Source organism: Papaver somniferum, chromosome 1 (assembly GCF_003573695.1).
Source record: "Papaver somniferum cultivar HN1 chromosome 1, ASM357369v1, whole genome shotgun sequence".
NCBI classification, from domain to species: Eukaryota; Viridiplantae; Streptophyta; class Magnoliopsida; order Ranunculales; family Papaveraceae; genus Papaver; species Papaver somniferum.
Window position 1 is genome coordinate 200,467,405 of NC_039358.1, and position 20,923 is coordinate 200,488,327.

At 36.7% G+C, this 20,923-nt stretch overlaps 3 protein-coding genes, 1 non-coding gene and 1 pseudogene across 5 annotated transcripts; 2 read left to right on the forward strand and 3 right to left on the reverse strand.

The window, feature by feature from the left end:
• Nucleotides 1-1,233: 1,233 nt before the first annotated feature.
• On the reverse strand, nucleotides 1,234-7,179 carry LOC113311971 (annotated as a pseudogene).
• Nucleotides 7,180-7,275: 96 nt separating this feature from the next.
• On the reverse strand, nucleotides 7,276-9,933 carry LOC113311965 (alcohol dehydrogenase-like 1). The gene is made up of 10 exons (XM_026560748.1): nucleotides 9,777-9,933; nucleotides 9,560-9,696; nucleotides 9,429-9,478; nucleotides 9,002-9,333; nucleotides 8,627-8,709; nucleotides 8,439-8,514; nucleotides 8,261-8,325; nucleotides 8,067-8,162; nucleotides 7,818-7,979; nucleotides 7,276-7,726 (listed from the first exon to the last, which is right to left on the reverse strand). The coding sequence occupies exons 1-10, from the start codon at nucleotides 9,811-9,813 to the stop codon at nucleotides 7,610-7,612; spliced, it is 1,155 nt and encodes a 384-aa protein (XP_026416533.1). The 5' UTR covers nucleotides 9,814-9,933; the 3' UTR covers nucleotides 7,276-7,609.
• A 471-nt stretch (nucleotides 9,934-10,404) lies between these two features.
• On the forward strand, nucleotides 10,405-10,477 carry TRNAV-CAC. The gene has a single exon. It is a non-coding gene; the product is annotated as a tRNA-Val (tRNA).
• Nucleotides 10,478-12,080: 1,603 nt separating this feature from the next.
• Nucleotides 12,081-14,378, reverse strand: LOC113311956 (alcohol dehydrogenase-like 1). Of its 2 annotated transcripts, none has more exons than XM_026560742.1 (9): nucleotides 14,221-14,378; nucleotides 14,033-14,106; nucleotides 13,841-13,890; nucleotides 13,291-13,613; nucleotides 13,128-13,210; nucleotides 12,974-13,049; nucleotides 12,709-12,869; nucleotides 12,444-12,605; nucleotides 12,081-12,355 (listed from the first exon to the last, which is right to left on the reverse strand). In XM_026560742.1, the coding sequence occupies exons 1-9, from the start codon at nucleotides 14,276-14,278 to the stop codon at nucleotides 12,239-12,241; spliced, it is 1,104 nt and encodes a 367-aa protein (XP_026416527.1). In that variant the 5' UTR covers nucleotides 14,279-14,378; the 3' UTR covers nucleotides 12,081-12,238. The 2 variants fall into 2 exon arrangements, with proteins under 2 accessions (XP_026416527.1, XP_026416524.1); XM_026560739.1 differs by having other exon boundaries at nucleotides 13,970-14,106.
• Nucleotides 14,379-19,579: 5,201 nt separating this feature from the next.
• LOC113311976 (VQ motif-containing protein 9-like) lies at nucleotides 19,580-20,710 on the forward strand. The gene has a single exon (XM_026560758.1). It carries the CDS (start codon nucleotides 19,785-19,787, stop codon nucleotides 20,412-20,414), a length of 630 nt encoding a protein of 209 aa, XP_026416543.1. The 5' UTR covers nucleotides 19,580-19,784; the 3' UTR covers nucleotides 20,415-20,710.
• The last annotated feature ends 213 nt before the right edge of the window (nucleotides 20,711-20,923 follow it).

A 20,923-nucleotide genomic window follows, 5' to 3' on the forward strand; every position in this document is an offset into this window, starting at 1 on the left:
GTAGAATCCTTTCTTGGTTTTAGAGACTTACAAGTTTCCAATAATATTCTTCACAAATTTCTCCCATTCTTAGATACATATCATCAAACACTTCATGTACAATATTCATTAACACATCCTTTGAATGAATCCTACCCAAATTAACTTCTCTTTTATAAACCATAGTGAAATCAATATATGACTGAAAACCCCAATTTGAAAATACTATCAAAGAACATAAAAAGCAACCCAAAATACTTGAGAAAGAGATTAGTAGTGTTTACCTCAAGAACAAATATCTTCACCAATCACACCTTTTCCCCTTGAGAATCAAACCAAAGCTCTGATACCAAATGATGAGAAGCGGAAGCTTATAATTGAAATAAATTGAAATTGATAACTTGAAAAAGATAAATAACCAACCAATTTAGTTTCTTCTACCCTTTGAATAAAGGAATAACCTAATAATGGAGATTCTTCTCAAATAACTTACAATTTCTACCCAATTAAATTGGAAACTATAAGACTATGAAAGGCATCTAGTTGATACTCTAAAATTAGATGATCTAATTCCCCCTAGAGATAACAATTAGGTTTGAAAGAAGATAAACTCTCATTCTTCACACAATATTCTAAAACCCTAAAACTTCTTCCTTTAGCCTTATCTCTTCTAATTTATACTAGCACCAAGAACATACTTGGCATATTCAAAGTAATTCTAGGATGGACTATAAATGGTGCTTCAATATCGATATGGGACATCCACAATACATTAAGAATCTTTTCCCAAATAAGTAGCTCTGCAGTCCTTCCGCTAGCCATTTTTCTCTTATATTCAATCAAAGCCTCCTACTCCCCCGGATATTCACTTGTCGTCGATGCAATCTTCGACCTCTTTTTCAAACTCCTGACAATTTCTAGTGTAGTGTATCTTGTTGCTTGTATCTATACATTCATAGATATAACATTCAAGAGTGTCATTGGGTTATTTCCGGAGGTACTGGGAAGACTTATTAAAACATTTTTGTGGTATTCTCTCGTCTGGGCTTTATACACCGCCGTGGTTGTTGGGTTGTTTCTCTGGTTTTTCTTCAGCGCTAATGCTCAAGGTCAGGGTAAGGATAAATTAGTTTTGAAAATGACGTTAACGGCTGGGAAATAACGCTTACGTCTGGAAAGCAGTGAGAAAGAGTATGAAACTGATTAGAGTAAAATCTGCGTCTCTTTGGCTGTTTCATATAGCCTTTGCTAGTGTAATGTACGCATTTACAGTACTCACCGATTCATCAAAATCCATGTGGTAATTTAGATACAATTCACTATGTTCCATTCATAAAGTAACTAATTGTCTATTTTTTCATCCAAATAATGCATCTTAGGCTCTTCCCTTGAATGAGTAAATCAAATGCTGCGTTGATTTCTTCAAAACCGATTTCATGAGTTATAAATCCATCCAAATGAAGTTCCTGCAATGACAAATTTCAGTACGTAAGATTAAGATTTTTTTCTAACTATTACCCTAAAGAAAAATGTGCATGTAATTACCTTGTTAAGGTAACTTTGGACAAGGAGTGGAATATCAGTCTTGGCTTTGATGCCTCCAAAGAATGAACCTTCTATCCTTTTCCCTCTTAGTAGGTCATATGTATCAATGTTTAATGGTGCACCATGCATTTCCACACCTAATATGATGGTCTTCCCCCAGCCCTGCAAACATATACAAGTGCTTGAGTTCAAGCAGCCAGTTTGGATACAACAGTAAGAAACAAAAGCGATACGTACACCACGGCAACTAGTGAAGGCGTCGTTCATTACGGAAGCTAACCCGATACACTCGAAACAATAATCAGCACCTCCATCTGTCATTTCTTTTATTACCTATTAATCACAATAACATTTTCGTAAATAATTTTCAAGATCATACAGTAAATAATTTATTACCTATTATTTTGAGGAAAATTTTGAGTTTGGTGCCTGTAAAATGGTACCAATGCCATCAGCATCACTATTTCTTGTAATTTTAAAGAATGCCATCAGCATCGTTCAATGGGATTTTATGTAACGATGATAAAATCTATGAAACGGTATAAGTACTAGAGGTGATTATCCATCACAAAATAAAAATAGAAATGCATAAAACATGTTTGATGAAAGGCCTCAGCCATCATGAGCCTGACAGTCCCTAATACCGTCCATTAATTGATTATAATAAAAATAAAATTATATTATAAACAGTCGAACGGTCATCTGTTAAGTCAATTGTTTGACCGGGATCTATTGGGCACCAAACTCAAACTTGGACAAAGTTGGGCACCAAACACAAAGGTATACCATTTTGTGGGCACGAAACTCAAAATATCCCTTTTCTTGAAGCATGCGCTTTATTGATAAGAGAGTAGGTTACAATTTGTCGTGGGTATACCCACTGAATCAAGAAACAAAATTTGACTAATAAAATAGTGGATTGCCTGGTCCCATATTTTGGTTGATAAGTTTCTTATTTGGCTTCCATCTGTTGCATGATTGGCTAGACCGTCTACGGCTTGGTTTCCTTCCCTGTAGTTGTGTTGAATGGTCACCTGTGGGATCTGTCTGAATCTCTTCTTTATTTCCTCAATCATCCCTGAGATGTGCCAAGGAGGGGGTAGAGGATGTGATGAAGCGCAAAAGATTTTCTGAGTCAGTTTCAAAGAGAACTTTTGGCCATTGTCTTTCTGTTGTCGTTCTTGAAGCCAAAAGAAGAGCCCAAGTTTCTGCGGTTAAGGCGGTCGTAATTCCTAAAGGTTGAGCTAGAGACACTATAGTTTGTGCGTCAGAATCTCTGCCATTGTCTTTCTGTTAATTTTAATCCAGTTGATGTTTGGAATTGACCATCCTACCAATATCGTAGATATTTTTTTGTCTCCTCTTGGATGGTGGTTATATATTGGTGCATCTCCTGGTAGGACCGGTGGTAGGGAATCTTGTGCCGCAGTGAATTCTTGTTGTAGCTTTTGAGCCCAGATTAATATTTCGGCTGAAGTTGTTTGTTTTTGGCGGTATATTAGGTCATTCCTAGCTAACCATAGGGTCCAAAAAAGGAAGCAAAAGGAGGAGATTACGGCTGTTGGTGCAGATTGTTGTAGGATTTGGAAGATGGTCGTCTGAGGGGTTAAGGTGAAGAGTGAGGGGGTAATTGGATTTTGGTGTATTTGTAAGTTTATTGATCAGGGTGTTCCAGGAAGTAATCGTCGTTGGACAATGAATTAGAAGATGACTCGCCAATTCTGGATCAGCATTGCATCTGGGGCATATGTCAGAGTTGGTCAAGTGGATATGATGTAGGATAGAGAAGGTTGGTAATCCTTCATTGATTGTTTTCCACAAGAAAAGCCGAATTTTTGGTGGACATGGTAAGGTCCACAGGTATTTGGTGGGTGGAAGAGGGGTATGAGTTGGTTGACCATGGGTCAGACATTTGTATCCCGAAGATGTAGTGTAATTTCCAGATTTTGAGTGTGGCCATATAATTTTATCTTGTGCGTTTTTTTGGGGAAGGTGGATGTTTATGATTTTTTGGGCTATAGGAGTTGGAAGGGTGTTTAATTTTCCTTGATTACAGGTATGGGAGATTGGGTCGATGAAATCTGCTACCATTCGGATTGGGTAGAGTTGAGTTGGGTCTAGAGGTGGTGAGTGTGGGATCCAATTGGCTTCTACCAGAGTTGATAATTCATTTCCAATTTGATGGAAAATCATTTTTTGCATGGCAGGGACAATTGATGTTAGTTATCTCCATTGGGGACTGGAAGAGGAAGGTATGGTATGAATTCCTTGTAGAATAGGTTGTTGATCAAGATATTTTTCACTGAAGAGACTTTCTCAAATGGAGTTAGGTTGTTCATGTAAATTCCAAATTCTTTTCATGAGGAGATCCTTAATTATTATGATCACTGCTTTTCCTTATGCCTAACCGTCCTTCGGATAATGGTTTTGTTATTTTATCCCAGCCTATAGGGTGAAGCTTTTTGATTGTTGAGTCATGTCCCCAGAAAAAATTCCTAGTGATACGATCTATTTGTTTATGAATTGTATTGGTTAAGTTTTGTGTTTGCATAATGTGGTTAGAGGTGGGGGTAAGTGAAGTTTTGATGAGAGTGAGTCTTCCAGCTGGAGTTAGGCATTTTGTCATCCATCCTTTAGCTTTTCGGGCTAATCTTTGTAGAATGGGTGCGAAGGTTTGATTGGATGCTCTTCCTTGTTTGAATTGGATGCCTAGATAGGTCGGAGGTTTTGATGTTGTTGACATATCGAAAAAATGTTTCAGTTACCTTGATCGGGTATAGTCTTGGGTGGTGAATTATTACTGATTTGGAGGTATTAATTACTTGTCCTGCAGAATTTTCATAGGCTTGGAGAAGGGTTTTAAGGTGATGGTTGCTCTGACTCGAGGCTTTATAGGTAATTAGTATATCATACGCATACATAAGATGAGAAATGGATGGTGTTTTTTTTAAAATGTTTAGTCCTTGAACTAACTTTTGGTTTTCAAGGTTTCCTAGATTTGTAGATAAGATTTCAGCACATACGATGAAAATATAGGAAGATAACGGGTCGCCTTGTCTGATACCTTTAGTTGGGTTAATGTAGTCATGGGGAGTACCATTTATGTTGATCGAATATGTAACTGATGTGACACATAGCATAATGTAATCTATAAAGGATGAAGGAAATCCAAGTCTTGTAAAGGAGGTTTTGATGAAACCCCAATCTAAACTATTATAGGCTTTTTGGATATCTAGTTTGAGAGCTATTTTTGGATCCTTGGTGAGGTTTGAGGTTCTGATATGATGGAAGAGTTCTCCGGCAATTGCTATGTTATCGTGGATTGATCTTTGTGGCACAAAACCACTTTGGTATGGGCTTATTAAGAAAGGAAGAAGGGGTCTAATTCGGTTGACTAGGATTTTTGAAATGATTTTATATGTGACGTTACAGAGTGCTATGGGTCTAAACTGTGAAGACTTTGAAGGATGGTTTATTTTAGGTATTAGTGTTATATTTGTGTGATTCATGAGAGGATGCATGTTTAGATCATACAGTAAATAATTATGCTATTTTAGGTATTAATCACAATAACATTTTCAAGGTCATACAGTAAATAATTTGTTCTGTTATAAAATGTAATTTTCAAATCCATATGTAAAGTCACGAACCTCACTAACTGGTTTCTCCCCACAATCCTTTGGATTGATGAAATCAGTCAATCCGAATTGTTTCCCTGTTTTACCGAAGAAAAGAGATTATATAAGCAAAGGGATCATGTGACGGAATTATGCAGAAAAGTAAGGAAACATAAGTCTTGATTACCAATTTCAAATTTTTCTGGATTTAAATCGACGCCAATAATTTTAGAAGCCCTGCGTATTCTTGCACCCTCTGCAACCTATGTATTTTGGTTGGCCTAATTATTCATGTCGATTATGTAGACCTGAAGCAGACTCCAGGATATTTCTTTGGTATACTGTGGATTTAACTTGAATGGACCAGTTGTATTCAAAAGTGTCAATATTTATCGCAAGCCCAACGGCTCCGAGGCCGAAGATTGCAACAATGCTTCCTTCCTCTACATCGGCCACCTTCCAAGCTGCACCAACCCCTGCACAGACAAACTGATTTTGTTTAATTGCACCCAGAAAGGATTTGCATTTGATTGGGTGAGACCGGAAAATCAAGCAAGATAGAGTCAGTGGCCAAACTTAGGGGGTTCATCTCATTATAGTCTACCTCATAATTATGTCATTAACAAGTACAGGCATATTATTACCAGTTGAGACACCGCAACTAAGCAAGCAAGCCTTGTCAATAGGAATTTCAGGACTGATCTTGGCAACTTGAGCAATATCCACAACCGTGTACTCGCTAAAGCTTGAAACCCCGAAGAAATTATGTACAGTTTCTCCACTGGAATCCGTGGATCTGCTGGTTCCATCCCCAGGCATTCCTTGAGTTGGCGAGAATCCGAAACCTGTACAAACATTGCTCTTCTTTGATTTACAATCCCGGCAGTCCTCGCAATTCGCAAAAAACACCGGCACCACTATTTCTCCCTCGTTTACATCCGTTACATTTTCTCCCACACTCTCAACCACACTGCACATTACTACAGCATCTTTTACAGATGCCAAAACTAAAATTAAAGCAGCTAAACGGGAAGTTAAGTTGAGATTTACCCGACAGCTTCGTGTCCAAATATCCTTGGAAATATCGACATAGGAGAACTCTAAGTTAAAGCAAAAAATGAAGATTAACCAATACAACCATTTCAATAATGAATTTTTGCTTAAAAGTATGGACTGGTCACTAGTAGAATACTTACAGGCATTTTCCAGAAGGTAACATCACTGTGACAGAGAGAAGTACATAAAGCTTTGATCCTAACTTCATAAGATTTAGGTGCTGCCACTTCTATCTCTTCGATCACAAGTGCTTCTCCTGCTGCTCTACATACTGCAGCTGCAAAAAGTAGTATTCACAGCTACGTCAAGAAGACTACTGAAAAGTAAGACAGAAATTTCAATGATATACCTCTGCATCTGATGGGTTTTCCTGCAGTTTTCTCCATATTTTTCACGGAAGAAGTCAATGAAAGTGAAGAAAAGCTTTATTGTTGTGTTTCAGTTTGAAGTGTGAACAATGAGTGTGCTTTGGGAAATAAGACTTTGGGATTGATGGTGGTATTTCTGTCATGAGCCATGACCACCCATATATCTTTTAAAGTGGGCGAGCAATAAAATATAGTGAAAGAGATAAAACTAGGTGCATCTCTATGGTACATGGGGCACCAAACAGGATCTAAAAGCAAAAGAGGATACCAAGTTCATTGCATTTTTCTTATGGGTCAATTACCATTGTGTTTCAGATGGGTCTACTCCATCAAATCAAATTCATCATATGGCAATTCAAGCATATGGGTGGAGGACATTTACAGATGCAAAAACCCCTTTGTTTGTTCAATTCGCTATTTTATTTAAAATGCCAAATTTGCATTTGGTGATGACTCTGCTAGTTCATGGGTGGACGATCCAAATACCCAACAATGTTCATGGTATCCAAACCAAAAGTGTTGAGCAACAAGAAATATCATGACAAGCAGAGGTTTACATGTAATGATCAAGTTTACCTAATCATGTATGTTAAGTACACTTATGTCTGTCTAAATTGAGAGGATGATTCTGTCAGGACAATATCTTTTTTTTTCTTTTAAATCTTTTTATATCAAGCATTATTATGCGTATAGTAGGTGAACAATAAAAGTCAGTGACCCAGTATCAACATAGGATTGCATTTCAAAATAAAAGGAAAACAAAATACTAGCACGTTGGACGAGCATCTTTTATCTAACACCATCACAAGCACAACCAACTCATTACGTTTTCTAATTCATATTCCTTGGTAAAAGAATTGGCAAGGCCTAGCTAGAAGCTGTGAATTTTATGGAAGAAACTTTTTTCTTTTTCTGGTTGGGGTTTTATCTTACAGTATTAGAATAAAATCAATGATATGCCTGCCAAATCAAGCATGGGTGGGAACATTCACCAACTATGATTTTGCTGTTGTCCATTTTTCTTGTAGGAGTAAAGAAGAAGGTCTATTTGTTCATCCAAATAATGCATCTCAGGCTCTTCCCTTGACTGAGTAAATCAAATGCTGTGTTGATCTCTTCAAAATTGATTTCATGAGTGATGAATTCATCCAAATGAAGTTCCTGCAATAACCAAACTTTCAGTATGTAAAATTAAGTTTTGTTTTTTTTTTTTAACTTTTTTACCTTGAAGAAAAGTGCTCAAATTATTTACCTTGTTAAGGTAACTTTGAGCAAGGAGTGGAATATCAGTCTTAGCTTTGATGCCTCCAAACAATGAACCTTCTATGCTTTTACCTCTCAATAGCTCATATGTGTTGATGCTCAAGGGTGCACCATGCATTTCCGCTCCTAACACGATTGTCTTCCCCCAACCCTGCATTCGGTACATAAGTGCTTGAGTTCAATAGCTCAAATACAGATTACACAACAATCAGAGACAAAGATAGAGATCGATACATACATCACGACAGCTAGTGAAGGCGTCATTCATCACGGAAGCTAACCCGACACACTCGAAACAGTAATCAGCACCTCCATCTGTCATTTCTTTTATTACCTGATAATCAATATAACATTTGAAATCTCATACAGTGCTAAATTATTCTTTTTGTTGAAAAATGACATTTAAGATCCATATACTCTTAAGTCACGAACCTCACTAACTGGTTTCTCCCCACAATCCTTTGGATTGATGAAATCAGTCACTCCAAATTTCTTCCCTGTTCCCAAAAACGATGCCCGAAAATGAGGCTATATAAGCAAAGGGATCATGTCACAGAATAATGCATCAAAAAATAAAAATGTACATATCAGTAAAGCAGGTCTGCAGTACCAGTTTCAAACTTTTCTGGATTTAAATCGACACCAATAATTTTAGAAGCTCCGCGTATTCGAGCACCCTCTGCAACCTATGTATAATGTGATTAGCCTAATTATATACAGATTTGAAAACAATTTTTAGTATACTGTCAATCTTACTCAAGTGACTATGGACTATGGTGTTCAAGTTTCATAATCTACCGCAAGCCCAACGGCTCCAAGGCCGAAGATGGCAACAGTGCTTCCTGCCTCTACATCGGCCACCTTCCAAGCTGCACCAACCCCTACGCAAACAAACAACTTCTCTTTGAATGTACCCAAAATTGTTTACAAGCTTGATTGGGTGAGATGGAAAAATCAAGCAAAATGGAATCAGTGACCAAATTTAGAATATTGAATTTAGAGGGTTCATTTCATTATCAATCTAGGGCCTCGTAATTGTCAAAATCATGAGTCCAACCATAAAATCACTTCTACAAACCATATCAAGTCGAATTACGTCATAATCATCGCTTGAAAAACACCAAGTAGTCTACCTCGAATTAATATCAATGACAAGTTAAGGAAAATTATTACCTGTTGAGACACCGCAACTAAGCAAGCAAGCCTTATCAATAGGAATTTCAGGGCTAATCTTGACAACATAAGCAATATCCACAACCGTGTACTCGGTAAAACTCGAAACCCCAAAGAAATTATGTAAAGTTTCTCCATTGGAACCCGTGAATCTACTAGTTCCAGGTCCATCCCTGGGCATACCTGGAGCTGATGAGAATGGGAAAGATGTACAAATATTGCTCTTCTTGGATTTACAATCTCTGCAGTATTCGCAATTCGCTAGAAACACGGGCACCACAGTTTCTCCCTCTTTTACCTCCGTTACATTTTCCCCCACGCTCTCAACCACTCTGCACATTAATTATAACAGCAGTTTACATAATGACAATTCAGATGCAAAAACGAAAATTACAGCAGCAAAATGGCAAGCTAAATTGAGATTTACCCGACAGCTTCGTGTCCGAATATCCTCGGGAATATCGAAATAGGAGAACTCTAAAACATTACAAAACAATTTAGTAATGAATTTTAGATATCAGTAGTGATACATAATTGAAATCTTGGACAAATACATACAGGCATTTTCCAGAAGGTAACATCACTGTGACAAAGAGAAGTACATAGAATCTTAATCCTAACTTCATAAGCTTTAGGTGGTGCCACTTCTATTTCTTCCATCACCAATGCTTCTCCTGGAACTCTACATACTGCAGCTGCAAAAAATAGTATCCATAGCAAAGTCAAGATAACTGAAAAGGTAAGACAGAAGCCAGAACAGAAATCAATAGATTACCTCTGCATCTGATTGGCTTTCCTGCAGTTTTCTCCATGATTCTCTAAAAATAGAAGAAATCTGAGAAAAGTCTTTGCTCAGTTTGAGCTTTTTGTAAAAAAAAATTGATAGTGATAATTCGGTCAGGAGACTCATCAGGACCATATCCATTATAAAGTGGGTGAGCAAAGAGATAAAACAAAACATGTTCTAGAAAAAGATTCCGTATGCGACTTAAAACTATGAAAAACTGAATTTTCTAAGGGGCATTAAATGTGAGATGAATAATGAGCAGGAAATTTGGTGTATCTGTGGAGGTTAACATGTAATGATCAAAAGGTTGTTGTCAAAAACAAAACAAAAAAATTGAATTACTCAAGTTTCGCATCCGGGATCAGACGTTGTCGCATCGGTTTTTGGTTGAAATCAGCCCCGATAATGTTAAAAACAGGATACCATGTTCATTTTCATGATTCATAGTCTTAGTTGGGTAGCATTTCAAAGTTTATTTTTATATTAAAACTTTTTGAGATGGGCCAATCTGTCGAATCAATTTCATGATATTCACAGTTGCAAAGACACCTTTATAAAATCTTATTCGTTTCATACCACTTAAATATTAGTCCTTTTATCCACGTTTGACCGACTCGTCTGAGTGGTGTAGTGGTTATCACGTTAGTCTCACACACTAAAGGTCCCCAGTTCGAACCTGGGCTCAGACACTTTTTTTCTTCTTTTTTGAAACCACCTCAACCTTTTTTTTCTTTTTCTTCTTTTGATCAATCAGCTAGGGTTAAGGGAACTACCTTGCTTAGTTGATACCTTCGAGTCAGACCTATTGTGTCAGAAAAACTACCTCAACTATGGGTTCAGATATAAACAAACATTTGTGGAGGTTCATATGTAATGATCAAAGGTTGTAGCCTTGTAGGATTATGCGATCATGCATATAAAGTTATACATAACTCAAATACTTCTGAGTTGGATATATGATCAAACTTCAAAGTAAAACATTGAAAAACCAATACATGGTCCTTGTCCAATCTAGCACTCTAGCATTTGGAAAGCTCAAGAGTTAAAATGAAATTTAACTGGACCTTGAGATGTCCACAATTTACTGCCAAGTTTAACCAGGGATTGTCAAGATGAAATTTAACTGACCTCTGGACTCTGGAGTCTAGATGATGCCAGGCTTGGCAATTCAGCAAACAGCACCAGTAGCGACATTGATAACTCTTTCTAAAGGTTTTTTCTTGCCTTTTCTTTAGAAGGAAAAATAATTGGAAAAGAAAATGTCAACACAATTTCTTCTTCTACTTTTTTTTTCTTTGTTTCGAAAATGATTAATGTACCGAGATACAAGCACCGAGCTGGTACCGTGTGAGAAAGGTGGGGCTCACTCATGCCCCACCCTTATTCCAGAGAGGGTGACATTGTGGCCGTCCAATCCCTCTCGGTGCACATCACGGTGCTGGATCTCGGTAGGTCTATCACGGCTGTTGTATTTTATGCAAAAAAAAAAAAAAAGCTGGACAGTGTATCAATAATGAGCCGAATGGGGACGGCCTTCTAATCAGATTCATCATCATGCAGACACGTACACTTCTGCGTGTCTAAATTAAGAGGGATAATTTTGTATAAAGTTGGTGACCCTATAATAAAATATCAACGGGAAGTTGGGAGATAAAAGGGACAACATGTTCTGAAAAGATTCCCAATAATATGAAATTTCAAGGGGTAGTGTAGTTATAGTTAATGATCCAAAATCATCATTGGATTTAACTTCCCAGAATAAAAGAAATATATTTTGTAAATGGTGCTCCAAGATTTTTGATCCAACAGTGTCACAATTAACCTATTACATTTTTGGTCCAAAATCAACGTAGGGTTTCATCTCATTGCTTTCATTGTTTTGTCTTTGAAATTAGTATCAATATAGTCCAAATTTAGTTGTAACAGTAACTTAAAAAAATTCAGTACATTTTGTGGAGGTTCATATGTAATGATCAAAGGTTGTTATCAGCTATTTAAGGATGTCAGTATCTCAGTACTGACTTTTGTTTGTTTTATTCATGGTGGTTTGAGTGTCTTGATACCAGACAGTTAATCTGTTCATGGGAAGTAACATTTTAATTTTACAGCATCGGCCTTAGTTAAATTAAGCATCGGATTTAGTGATGTGATGCGTGCCATGCTGCGACGTGCCTGAGCGTGTCATGTCGTGCGAGAAAGCGTGTTGTGTTGTTTTTAAGGTTGCTTTCAAGAACTTGATGTTCAAACTTTTCAAATTAAAGCATTCTAATCAATTATTCATGATGTGATCCAACTTCTAAGTACACTAAACTTGTTCACCCACTCTTGCCGACGAAAACGAGAAAAACAACACAAAGAAACGCTGGAAAATCTCATTGTCGTAGACTCATAAAGAGGATAATATAAAGTATTATATATTTCGACCATTATTGATGATAGAAGGGCCGGGACTATCTGCCCATCCAAATAATGCATCGGAGGCTCTTGCCTTGGATGAGTAAATCAAAGGCCTCGTTTATGTCTTCGAAGTTCACCTCGTGCGTTATAAAATCGTCCAAATGAAGTTCCTACAAATGACCCCAAAACCGAAGAATTGTTAAAAATTGAAGTAATTTCCTGAGTGAAAATGATCCAAGAATCGATGATTGTTTTTACCTTGTCTATGTAACTTTGTGCGAGGATTGGGATATCAGTTTTGGCTTTGATACCTCCGAAAATCGATCCAGTAATGGTTTTTCCTCTGAGAAGTTCATAGCAACCAAGGCTTAGTGGTGTCCCATTCATTTCTATTCCTAGGATTATTGTCTTTCCGGAACCCTGCAGCTCCAACACAAACAGAAATCAGAATACACAAAAACAATCAAGTTAGGACACTAAAAGCTTAGCTGATCCAATATATAATGAGAGAAGTTTTGCTTACATTGCGGCAACTGGTGAAAGCAAGATTCATCAAGGAAGCCAGTCCAACACACTCAAAGCAATAATCAGCACCTCCGTCTGTCATTTCCTTTATAACCTCATTCACTGGTCTATTCCCACAATCTTTTGGGTTAATGAAATCAGTTACTCCAAATTTGCTTCCTGCAACATTTGAAAATTTGTTAGAATCACTTCAATACGTCTTTGTTTAGTTCGGTTTCCTACAACTGTGCGCTTCTCGTCTAAAAAAGAAAAAAAAACTGTACCAAGTTTGAATTTCTGGGGGTTTAAATCGATGCCAATAATTTTAGCAGCACCACTTATCCTTGCTCCTTCTGCGACCTGTAAGAACAATATCGAAACATGTTAAATTTTACTTACAGCCACGAGATAAAAATGAGATATGGCCGTATGTATTACCGCGAGTCCAATGGCGCCCAGACCAAATATTGCAACGGTAGACCCTTTCTTGACTTTAGCTGTCTTCCACGCCGCACCTATGCCTGCACCCAAACAATTTTTTTAGCGCATTGTTCATAAGAAACAGACAACTGGATTGAACATGGGATTTTGAAATACATACCGGTTGGAACTCCACAGCTAAGCAAGCAAGCCTTGTCAAGAGGAAAATCAGGATTGATCTTCACCAGATTGCAGATATCTACAACTGTGTACTCAATGAAGCTTGAAACCTTGATGAAGTTATGTACAATCTCTCCTTTAGAATCCGTAAACCTGCTAGTCCCATCCCTTGGCATTCCTAAGCCACCAAAGGGGAACTTTGAGCAAATGTTGCTTTCTTTGGATTTACAATCCCAACATTCCTCGCAATTTGGATGGAAAAATGGTATGACAATGTCGCCTTCTTTTACTTCGACCACGTTGTCTCCCACGCTCTCAACCATACTATATGAAGAAGTCATCAACTCAAGTTAGGCATAAGCTCAAGATAGGAAATGTCACCAACACCTACTGCTAGCTAGGTGCTAGTGATTTTAAAGACGTGCACGACTCGTATTCTTTATTCTAGGGCTGTCCATAAGGCTATGGCACCAAATTATATTGACTTTCCATACTTCATGATAATAAACTTCACAATGACTAGAAAAGAAAGGGGAAGCCAGTGAAATTACCCGACTGCCTCATGGCCGAAAATCCTCGGGAACACTCCTCTCGGTCCTTCCTAATAAACATACCAAGTAACATTCAAATAATTTTGTGCAGGTAATTTTTCATTTGAGTTAAGTTTTTTGAGTACTTACTAGGCCTTTCCAATAAGTAAGATCACTATGACAAAGAGAAGTGCATAAAACTTTGATCCTAACTTCATAAGCTTTGGGCGTTGCCACTTCTATCTCTTCTATCACCAGTGCTTCTCCTGCTCCTCTACATACTGCACCTGCAACACTCATATGATCATGATAACAATTATACCCGATTGGAAAAATGAAATCAAAATATATATTTAAGAAAAGAATAAATAAAAAAGTCCATGTTGAATGAATATACAGACCTTTGCATTTTATTGGCTTTCCTAAAGTCTTGGCAAGTGATCTTATTATTTGCGCCATAAGACTAAACTTTATCGATCAAACCAAGAGTAAATCAGTAAACTGATGAAGAAGCGATAAGTGAGAGTGCGAGGAGACAATTTCAAGAAACAAAGAATATTTTTGAAGTTGTTGGTTTTTGTTTGTTTAATGCACTGGGGGTTTATATAATAAATGACAATGTCAGGTAAGGTTCTCTAAACAGAATTATTGGTTGTTTTTTTTTCTCATTTTCATAATAAAAAACGTTGGTTATGAACATTGGCTCTATCTAGACGTGTACATAATGTGTGTTAGTTAAATTTGCTGTCAAATGATATAGTATATTGTTCTAATGGTGGCTGCCAATAATGAGTGCGCCCAATTGAATAGTTAAAAGCCCAACTTATCAATTTGGAGCTTTGCCTTTGTTGCGATCTTAGCTGCTGTTGATAAAAAATGCCTAATTGTTTGCTTCCTATATACAAACCCTTTGCATTCTTGCTGGCTTTCCTGAAGTCTTGACAAGTGATGTTATTTGCTCCATGAGTGAGACTGTGAAGAGACAATTTCAAGAAAGAAGTGGAAGTTGTTGATTTTTCTTTGTCTACTGCATAGAGGTTTACGCAATAATGACAGTGTCAGTAAGGTTTTCCTTGGTTTTCCTGTGTGACAAAATACTGCATGTATTCTCCGTTTTTCTCATAACTAAAACGTTGGTTACACTTTGTCGAAAAGAAAAACGAAAAAAAAAAAAAAAACGTTTCCTCAGAGACGTGTACAGAATGTGTTTGTGTTGATGCAATGTGCATATTGTTCAGATGGTGGCTGCCGCCAATGATAGGGGAAAAAAGTGGAAAGTATTAAATAACTGTTGCGCGAAGCGAACGCGCGACCTTCAGGTTTTTGAAGTGACGCTCTCCGAACCGAGCTATCGCCGCGACTGCGTTAGGAGGTGAAGACAATATACAAATAAATAGTTGTATTGGGCTTCGAAGTTGGAACTCTAAGGCCAGCGGTCCATAAGTTTTGATTAGTTAAAACCCAACTCATCCATTTGAAGCTTTGCTTTCGCGAATTTGACCTGGAACAATCGCATTTTTGCGGATAGGTGTCTGGACTGTTTGTTGATGAAATTCTTAAAATGTAACGGATTATGGGTTGAGTTCGAAGCAATTTTAAAAATCTGTTGGATATCTGTATCCATTAGATTAAGAGTATTTATATGGTTTTTAGAAAATATATGAATAGTTTATGAAATCTTAAGGTGTTTGTCTGGGGTGTTGTCCGTGACACCTTTACATTTACATACTTATATATAGGATGCCTAGGTTTAAGAAATCATCTATCTAGCCTTTATTTTTTTTATTATGAATTTACTAAAACTAAAACAAATTCATCGGGTTTTTCGTATCCAGTTTTTCCAACCGTGCACCCATTGATTGTAAATCATATGTTGAATTGCATGCGGATTCCAAATTTAAAATCCGAAGTGAATTAGATTGGATGCAGATGAGGTGAAAACCGGCCCTTGACGTCATATGCTCACCCTTATAGTGCTTCTTTCTTGATAAAAAAGAATATACGACGGTTTGTTTCCTATGTGCCTTTATATTGTTGTTGGCTTTCCTGAAGTGTTGACAGGTGATGTTATTTTCTCTATGAAAAATGAACTTACGAGTGAGACTGTGAAGAGGCAATTTTAAGAAAGGAGGTATAAGTTGTTGATTTTCTTTGTCTACTACAGAGGGTTTTACGCGATAATAACAATGTCTATAAGGTTTTCTTAGATTGTCCTTTGTGCCAAAATATTCTCCGTTTTTCCATAACTAAAACGTTGACTTTGTCAAAAAAGAAAAAAACAATGATGGTTGCCGCCAGTAATGTGTTTTGTTGTGTGCTCGATGATGCTATTGATGCTAACTTATTAGTTGAGGCCAAGCCCCAACTTAACAATCGAAGCTTTACTTTTTTGTTGTTATATAAATCCTGTTAAATATCCCATTGGGAAAATGCTAAGAAAGAAGCTATTGTATTGTGCCGACTGAAGAGAAACTCGACAGATATGTATATATGGCTTGATCTAGACTGTGAATGTCATCATAATCTGGTTTTATTATAATCAAAGATTGAAATTTTTCGTGAAATTTAGTTGACGAAGTATTATTAGAAAATAAACTTAGATTTGATGACCAAATTTTTTATATATACTTGTATAAATGGAAATTACATTGTATGAACTCATGTACTCCGAGTTATCAAATTATAAACAGACTGACTAAAACCAACGCCAGAGCCAGTTGAAAGCACTGTTGTGCAGTTGCAATCTTAGTTCACAATACTATCAAAGTCGATCTCAAAGACATATCCAATGATAGAATATTGTGTATTTATAAAACAAGTCTATACGAGATAAACAAGCTTGTCGGATCCCAGTCAACCAAGTCTATAAAAAGCCTATACGAGGTAAACAAGCTATAAAAAGTCTATATGACATAAACGAGCTTGTATGATCCCAGCCAATCAAGTGTGCACGAAGTATCACACAGATCGGAATACCAAAAAGAAAATCTTCTAATCTCCAATATTCGGTCTTCAAAGTACCTGCACAAACAACAATGGATCATCAAATTTCCTACCTTCAGATCTTGAATCAAAAGAAGATCTGAAATCGTTGATCCTTGAACAAGTTTGTGTGAGTTTGTATCAGAAGAGAATGATCACAAAACAAACAAACTAGATCTATCAAGGTTTAACTATATCGTTAGTCAATCAAATCAATAATCAAAAACTAAATAACCAATACGAATTTAATTTCCAACCAACGGTACTTATAGTGTTTTTTTTATCCCATAGAAGTCTTTAAGCGAACCGGACATAAGAGATTTCGCCTAATTAAGATAATATCCTCTCGAACGAGCATTACAAGAATATTCCAGTCGGTTTCCGGCACAATCGGTTAGATCAGCACGTTCAAGGGTTAAGTTTCTAAGAATGACAAACTTCACTATTTATAATGACTAATGTAATTTGGATCGCAAGGAATTTCCAAATCCGAAATTGCTAAAGATATGCAATAAATGTCTATTTTATGTTTTATAATATTACAACCGTAATCCAACTAATATACAGAATCTTTAATATTAGCTATTATATAACATATACTTCACTAATATAGCAATCATACACGTCTTTATCCTCTGAGATATGAATGGCACGTAAATTCCGAATATCAAAAAAATATTTAGAATATGTCTGATCGGGATCTCACCTCGAGTATCTGAGAAAATACTTGAACATTAAGTAATAAAAGCTTAGCACATGTTCAAATACTATGTTGACATCTTCTGAACTTTCCATATTAACCAAAATATATTTCTGATTGTTATCTAAATCTTAAGTTAATATCTGAATCGAAAGAAAGTTTTATTGGTTAACATAAGAATCGGTTCTACTAGAAATCCTTGTGAAGGGACCAGTCACAGTAGAAATCCTTGACTAAGGGATTGGTGCTACTAGAGATCTTTAGGACCAGTCTTAGTAGAGATCTTTGTATAAGGGATCAGTTCTAGAACAGAGTATCTCAACTGAATGGGAGACAAAAATGTCAGAACAATTTCCCCCAATGAACTAAAATCCTCTAAGAAACCAAAGAGGAATTGGATAATATCACGATAACATGGATGGAATCACACTTGAACCATATTTTCCTCATTTCCCCTAAATTGAACAATGCGAAAAACATGGTTTAGGAATATCATTCGGGACCACTGTTCTATGTAAGAAAAGAAAAGAAAATAAAATGCTTGTTAGGAAAATCTATGTATCAAAGACGTGTACATAATACGGCATTGTTCAAATGGTGGCTTCCGCTAATATATTATTTATGTATGCTCAAAGATATTATTACTCTCATATTCAACTCATCAGTTGAGGCCCAGATGAATAATTGAAGCTTTACTTTTCACAATCTTGTGCTTCTCTTTTTGTTAGAAAAAGAAAAGTACAATCATTAGATTTCTTACAATGTGGTCACCGACTCACGGTATTAAACAAAAAATCGTTTACACGCAAGCAGGAAAACTTCGGGATATCCATCACATAAATATCATAGACGAGTTTGGTTTGGTGTTCCAAATCAAGATTCAAGAGAGGAAATTTGGAATGACATTTTTTCTCAAAAATAGATTTTTAATTTGATGGAAAAATTAGTACTACCTCCGTTTCAGAATAATAGACGGGTTTGTGTGTATATTTGCATGCAATCCTGCCTATTATTTTGAAACGAAGAGAGTATATGCTTCTTTGGTATGGATGCAAAATAAATTTTAGAGACTTATCTAATTACGACCCCCTTTCTGAAACCTCAGTGTACTGTACGTAATGTTTTTGGGTTGTCTCTTCGGACAGGGACATCCGACACTTTGAAAGAAGTTGTTATTACTTGTTAGGTTGAATTGGTCAAACAGATGCGCTATCATTTGAAAAGCAGAAAAGTCTTGTTACCGTCCAACAAACTAATAAATGCGGATACACATAGTCAGACTCAGAGCCATCATGCATATTCCAGGAACAAGAAACGGTTAGAGCCGCCGGAAATGTTAGGCTTGCCTCCACTCTGCTCAAGCTCTCAAGACGGAAACCTCAAGCCACGCCCTGTATTAAGATATGGTATATATAGTTCGTCATGACTCATGAAATTGCTTAAGGTTTTAACTTGAGCTTTCGTGTAGATGACGTACCAGGCGCAGTTTTAAGCTCTTATTTCCCAAAAAAAAAGATAAAAAAAGAATGACCATCATCATTGGAGATTATATGTAAATGGGAAATTTCATTCGTCATTTGCTTAAACATGTTGTTAGATATAGGAGTTGTTATGAGTTATTACCGCGCATTTCTTTTGAGAAACCGCAGAAAGCTGCATGCTCATATCTTCCACCATGTTTTACCGGCCAAATTAATATACTTATTCCATTTCAAGAAAAGTGATGCTTTTGTAATTAGTTTTAAAATTAGGTATGTTTTTAGAAAGCCCGACTGTAAAGATAAAAATATGACGAAGTATAAATTTCTCACTATTACGGTGACCTTTTTTAGTAGTTAAATGCCCGACCACTTGTATGCCCAAGAGACACGATAACTCTAGACCCCTGTAGACGTAATCAAAATGTGAACATCCAACTAGATGAGGTTGCGGTTGCGGCTAGTTTGGTTTTAGACCCCTACACCACATGTGTCAAATCAAGAAATGACGAGTTGGGTAAGGTGATGATCATTTCCTCCGTCGTCCCTATCTCTCTTCTTTGATAATTAGACGCAATCCTTTGACTAGAACACAACCACTTCTCAGAGGTCATCTTCTTTGACCCTTTTGAAATTTGACTGCTCTAACAAATCTTCAACCCTCTATAAAACTTCATCACTGTCTAATCTCTAGACATAACATCTCGTTTCCATTGAAAAATCCTAACACCCACCATCATAATCTTGGACTAGTTTTGGAAAAATCGAAAAGAAGAAGAAGCTGATCAAGAATTCAAAAGAGAAAATGACAGAGAAAAGCTATGATCAGAACTTGAAACACCTCAACAAGTACTCAACAAACAAGATATCAAAACCAATCAAGAAATACTCACCATTGGATCATCATCAACAACTGAATGGTTATCAGCCTAAGCAGCAGAAAACGCATGTTTACAATATAAACAAGAGTGATTTCAGAACATTAGTTCAACAGCTTACTGGTCCTTCTTCTAATTCTCAGGTTTATCAACATCCTCTTCCACCACCACCACAACCACTGATACATAATCCTAAACCTCAAATGAGCTCTCGTCTTTATAGTATTCGTCCACCGCCCCTTACAACAAAAACCCCTGTTCTCTCCTCTGCCACCACCATCACCACCGTCAAAGATGAAGAGTATCGGCCACAGGTGTCGGGTTTATCACCACTTCCAGCTTTTCCAAGTGTTAATTTCACAGCTGAGTCTCCGATTTCTGCTTACATGAGGTATCTAAGAAGCTCTACACCAACGAATACTACTAATGCAAATGATTTTGAATCATCAAAGGGCCAGTATGATTTTCTTAATACTTCTTCATTTCCTTCACCTACAACAACAGCTCAATTAGAGTTTCCTCCTACAACTCTTGCACCAAGCTGGAAAAATGTCTGAAGGTGTGTCCAGAGAACATTTTACTTTTTACTTCTATGGGGGTAAAACAAACTTTAACTTTACATGAATTAGAGGTTAGAATTTCCAGTGTATTTTGATCTTTTGAAGATTCTAAATTTCTAACATGATTCTGCTGATGTAAATTTATGATCCAAAGAGAATATATCTTGTATTGCACTATTCATTCTCCAGGCTATTGAATATTCAAGCATTCTTTTTTTAAGTGGATATGTACTGTTTGATGAAAAGCGGATGAACTTGCTTAAGAAATGGGCTTAAATTTGCCATGTTTTTAATGCTCATCTACATATCTTTCTCCAAATTGTAGACCACTAAATTAAATTAAGAAGAAAAACCAAGTTGAATGTCATTTCTTTATTTGAAGTGGGAATCTAGTCAATCCACATCAAACCCTTAAAAGACTCTTTCTAGTTCTTCTGTCTTTGGTCTAATTCAAAGTAAAATATTTCCTTGAAACTTCCTTTTAGACAAGACTTGTTCATGAGAGA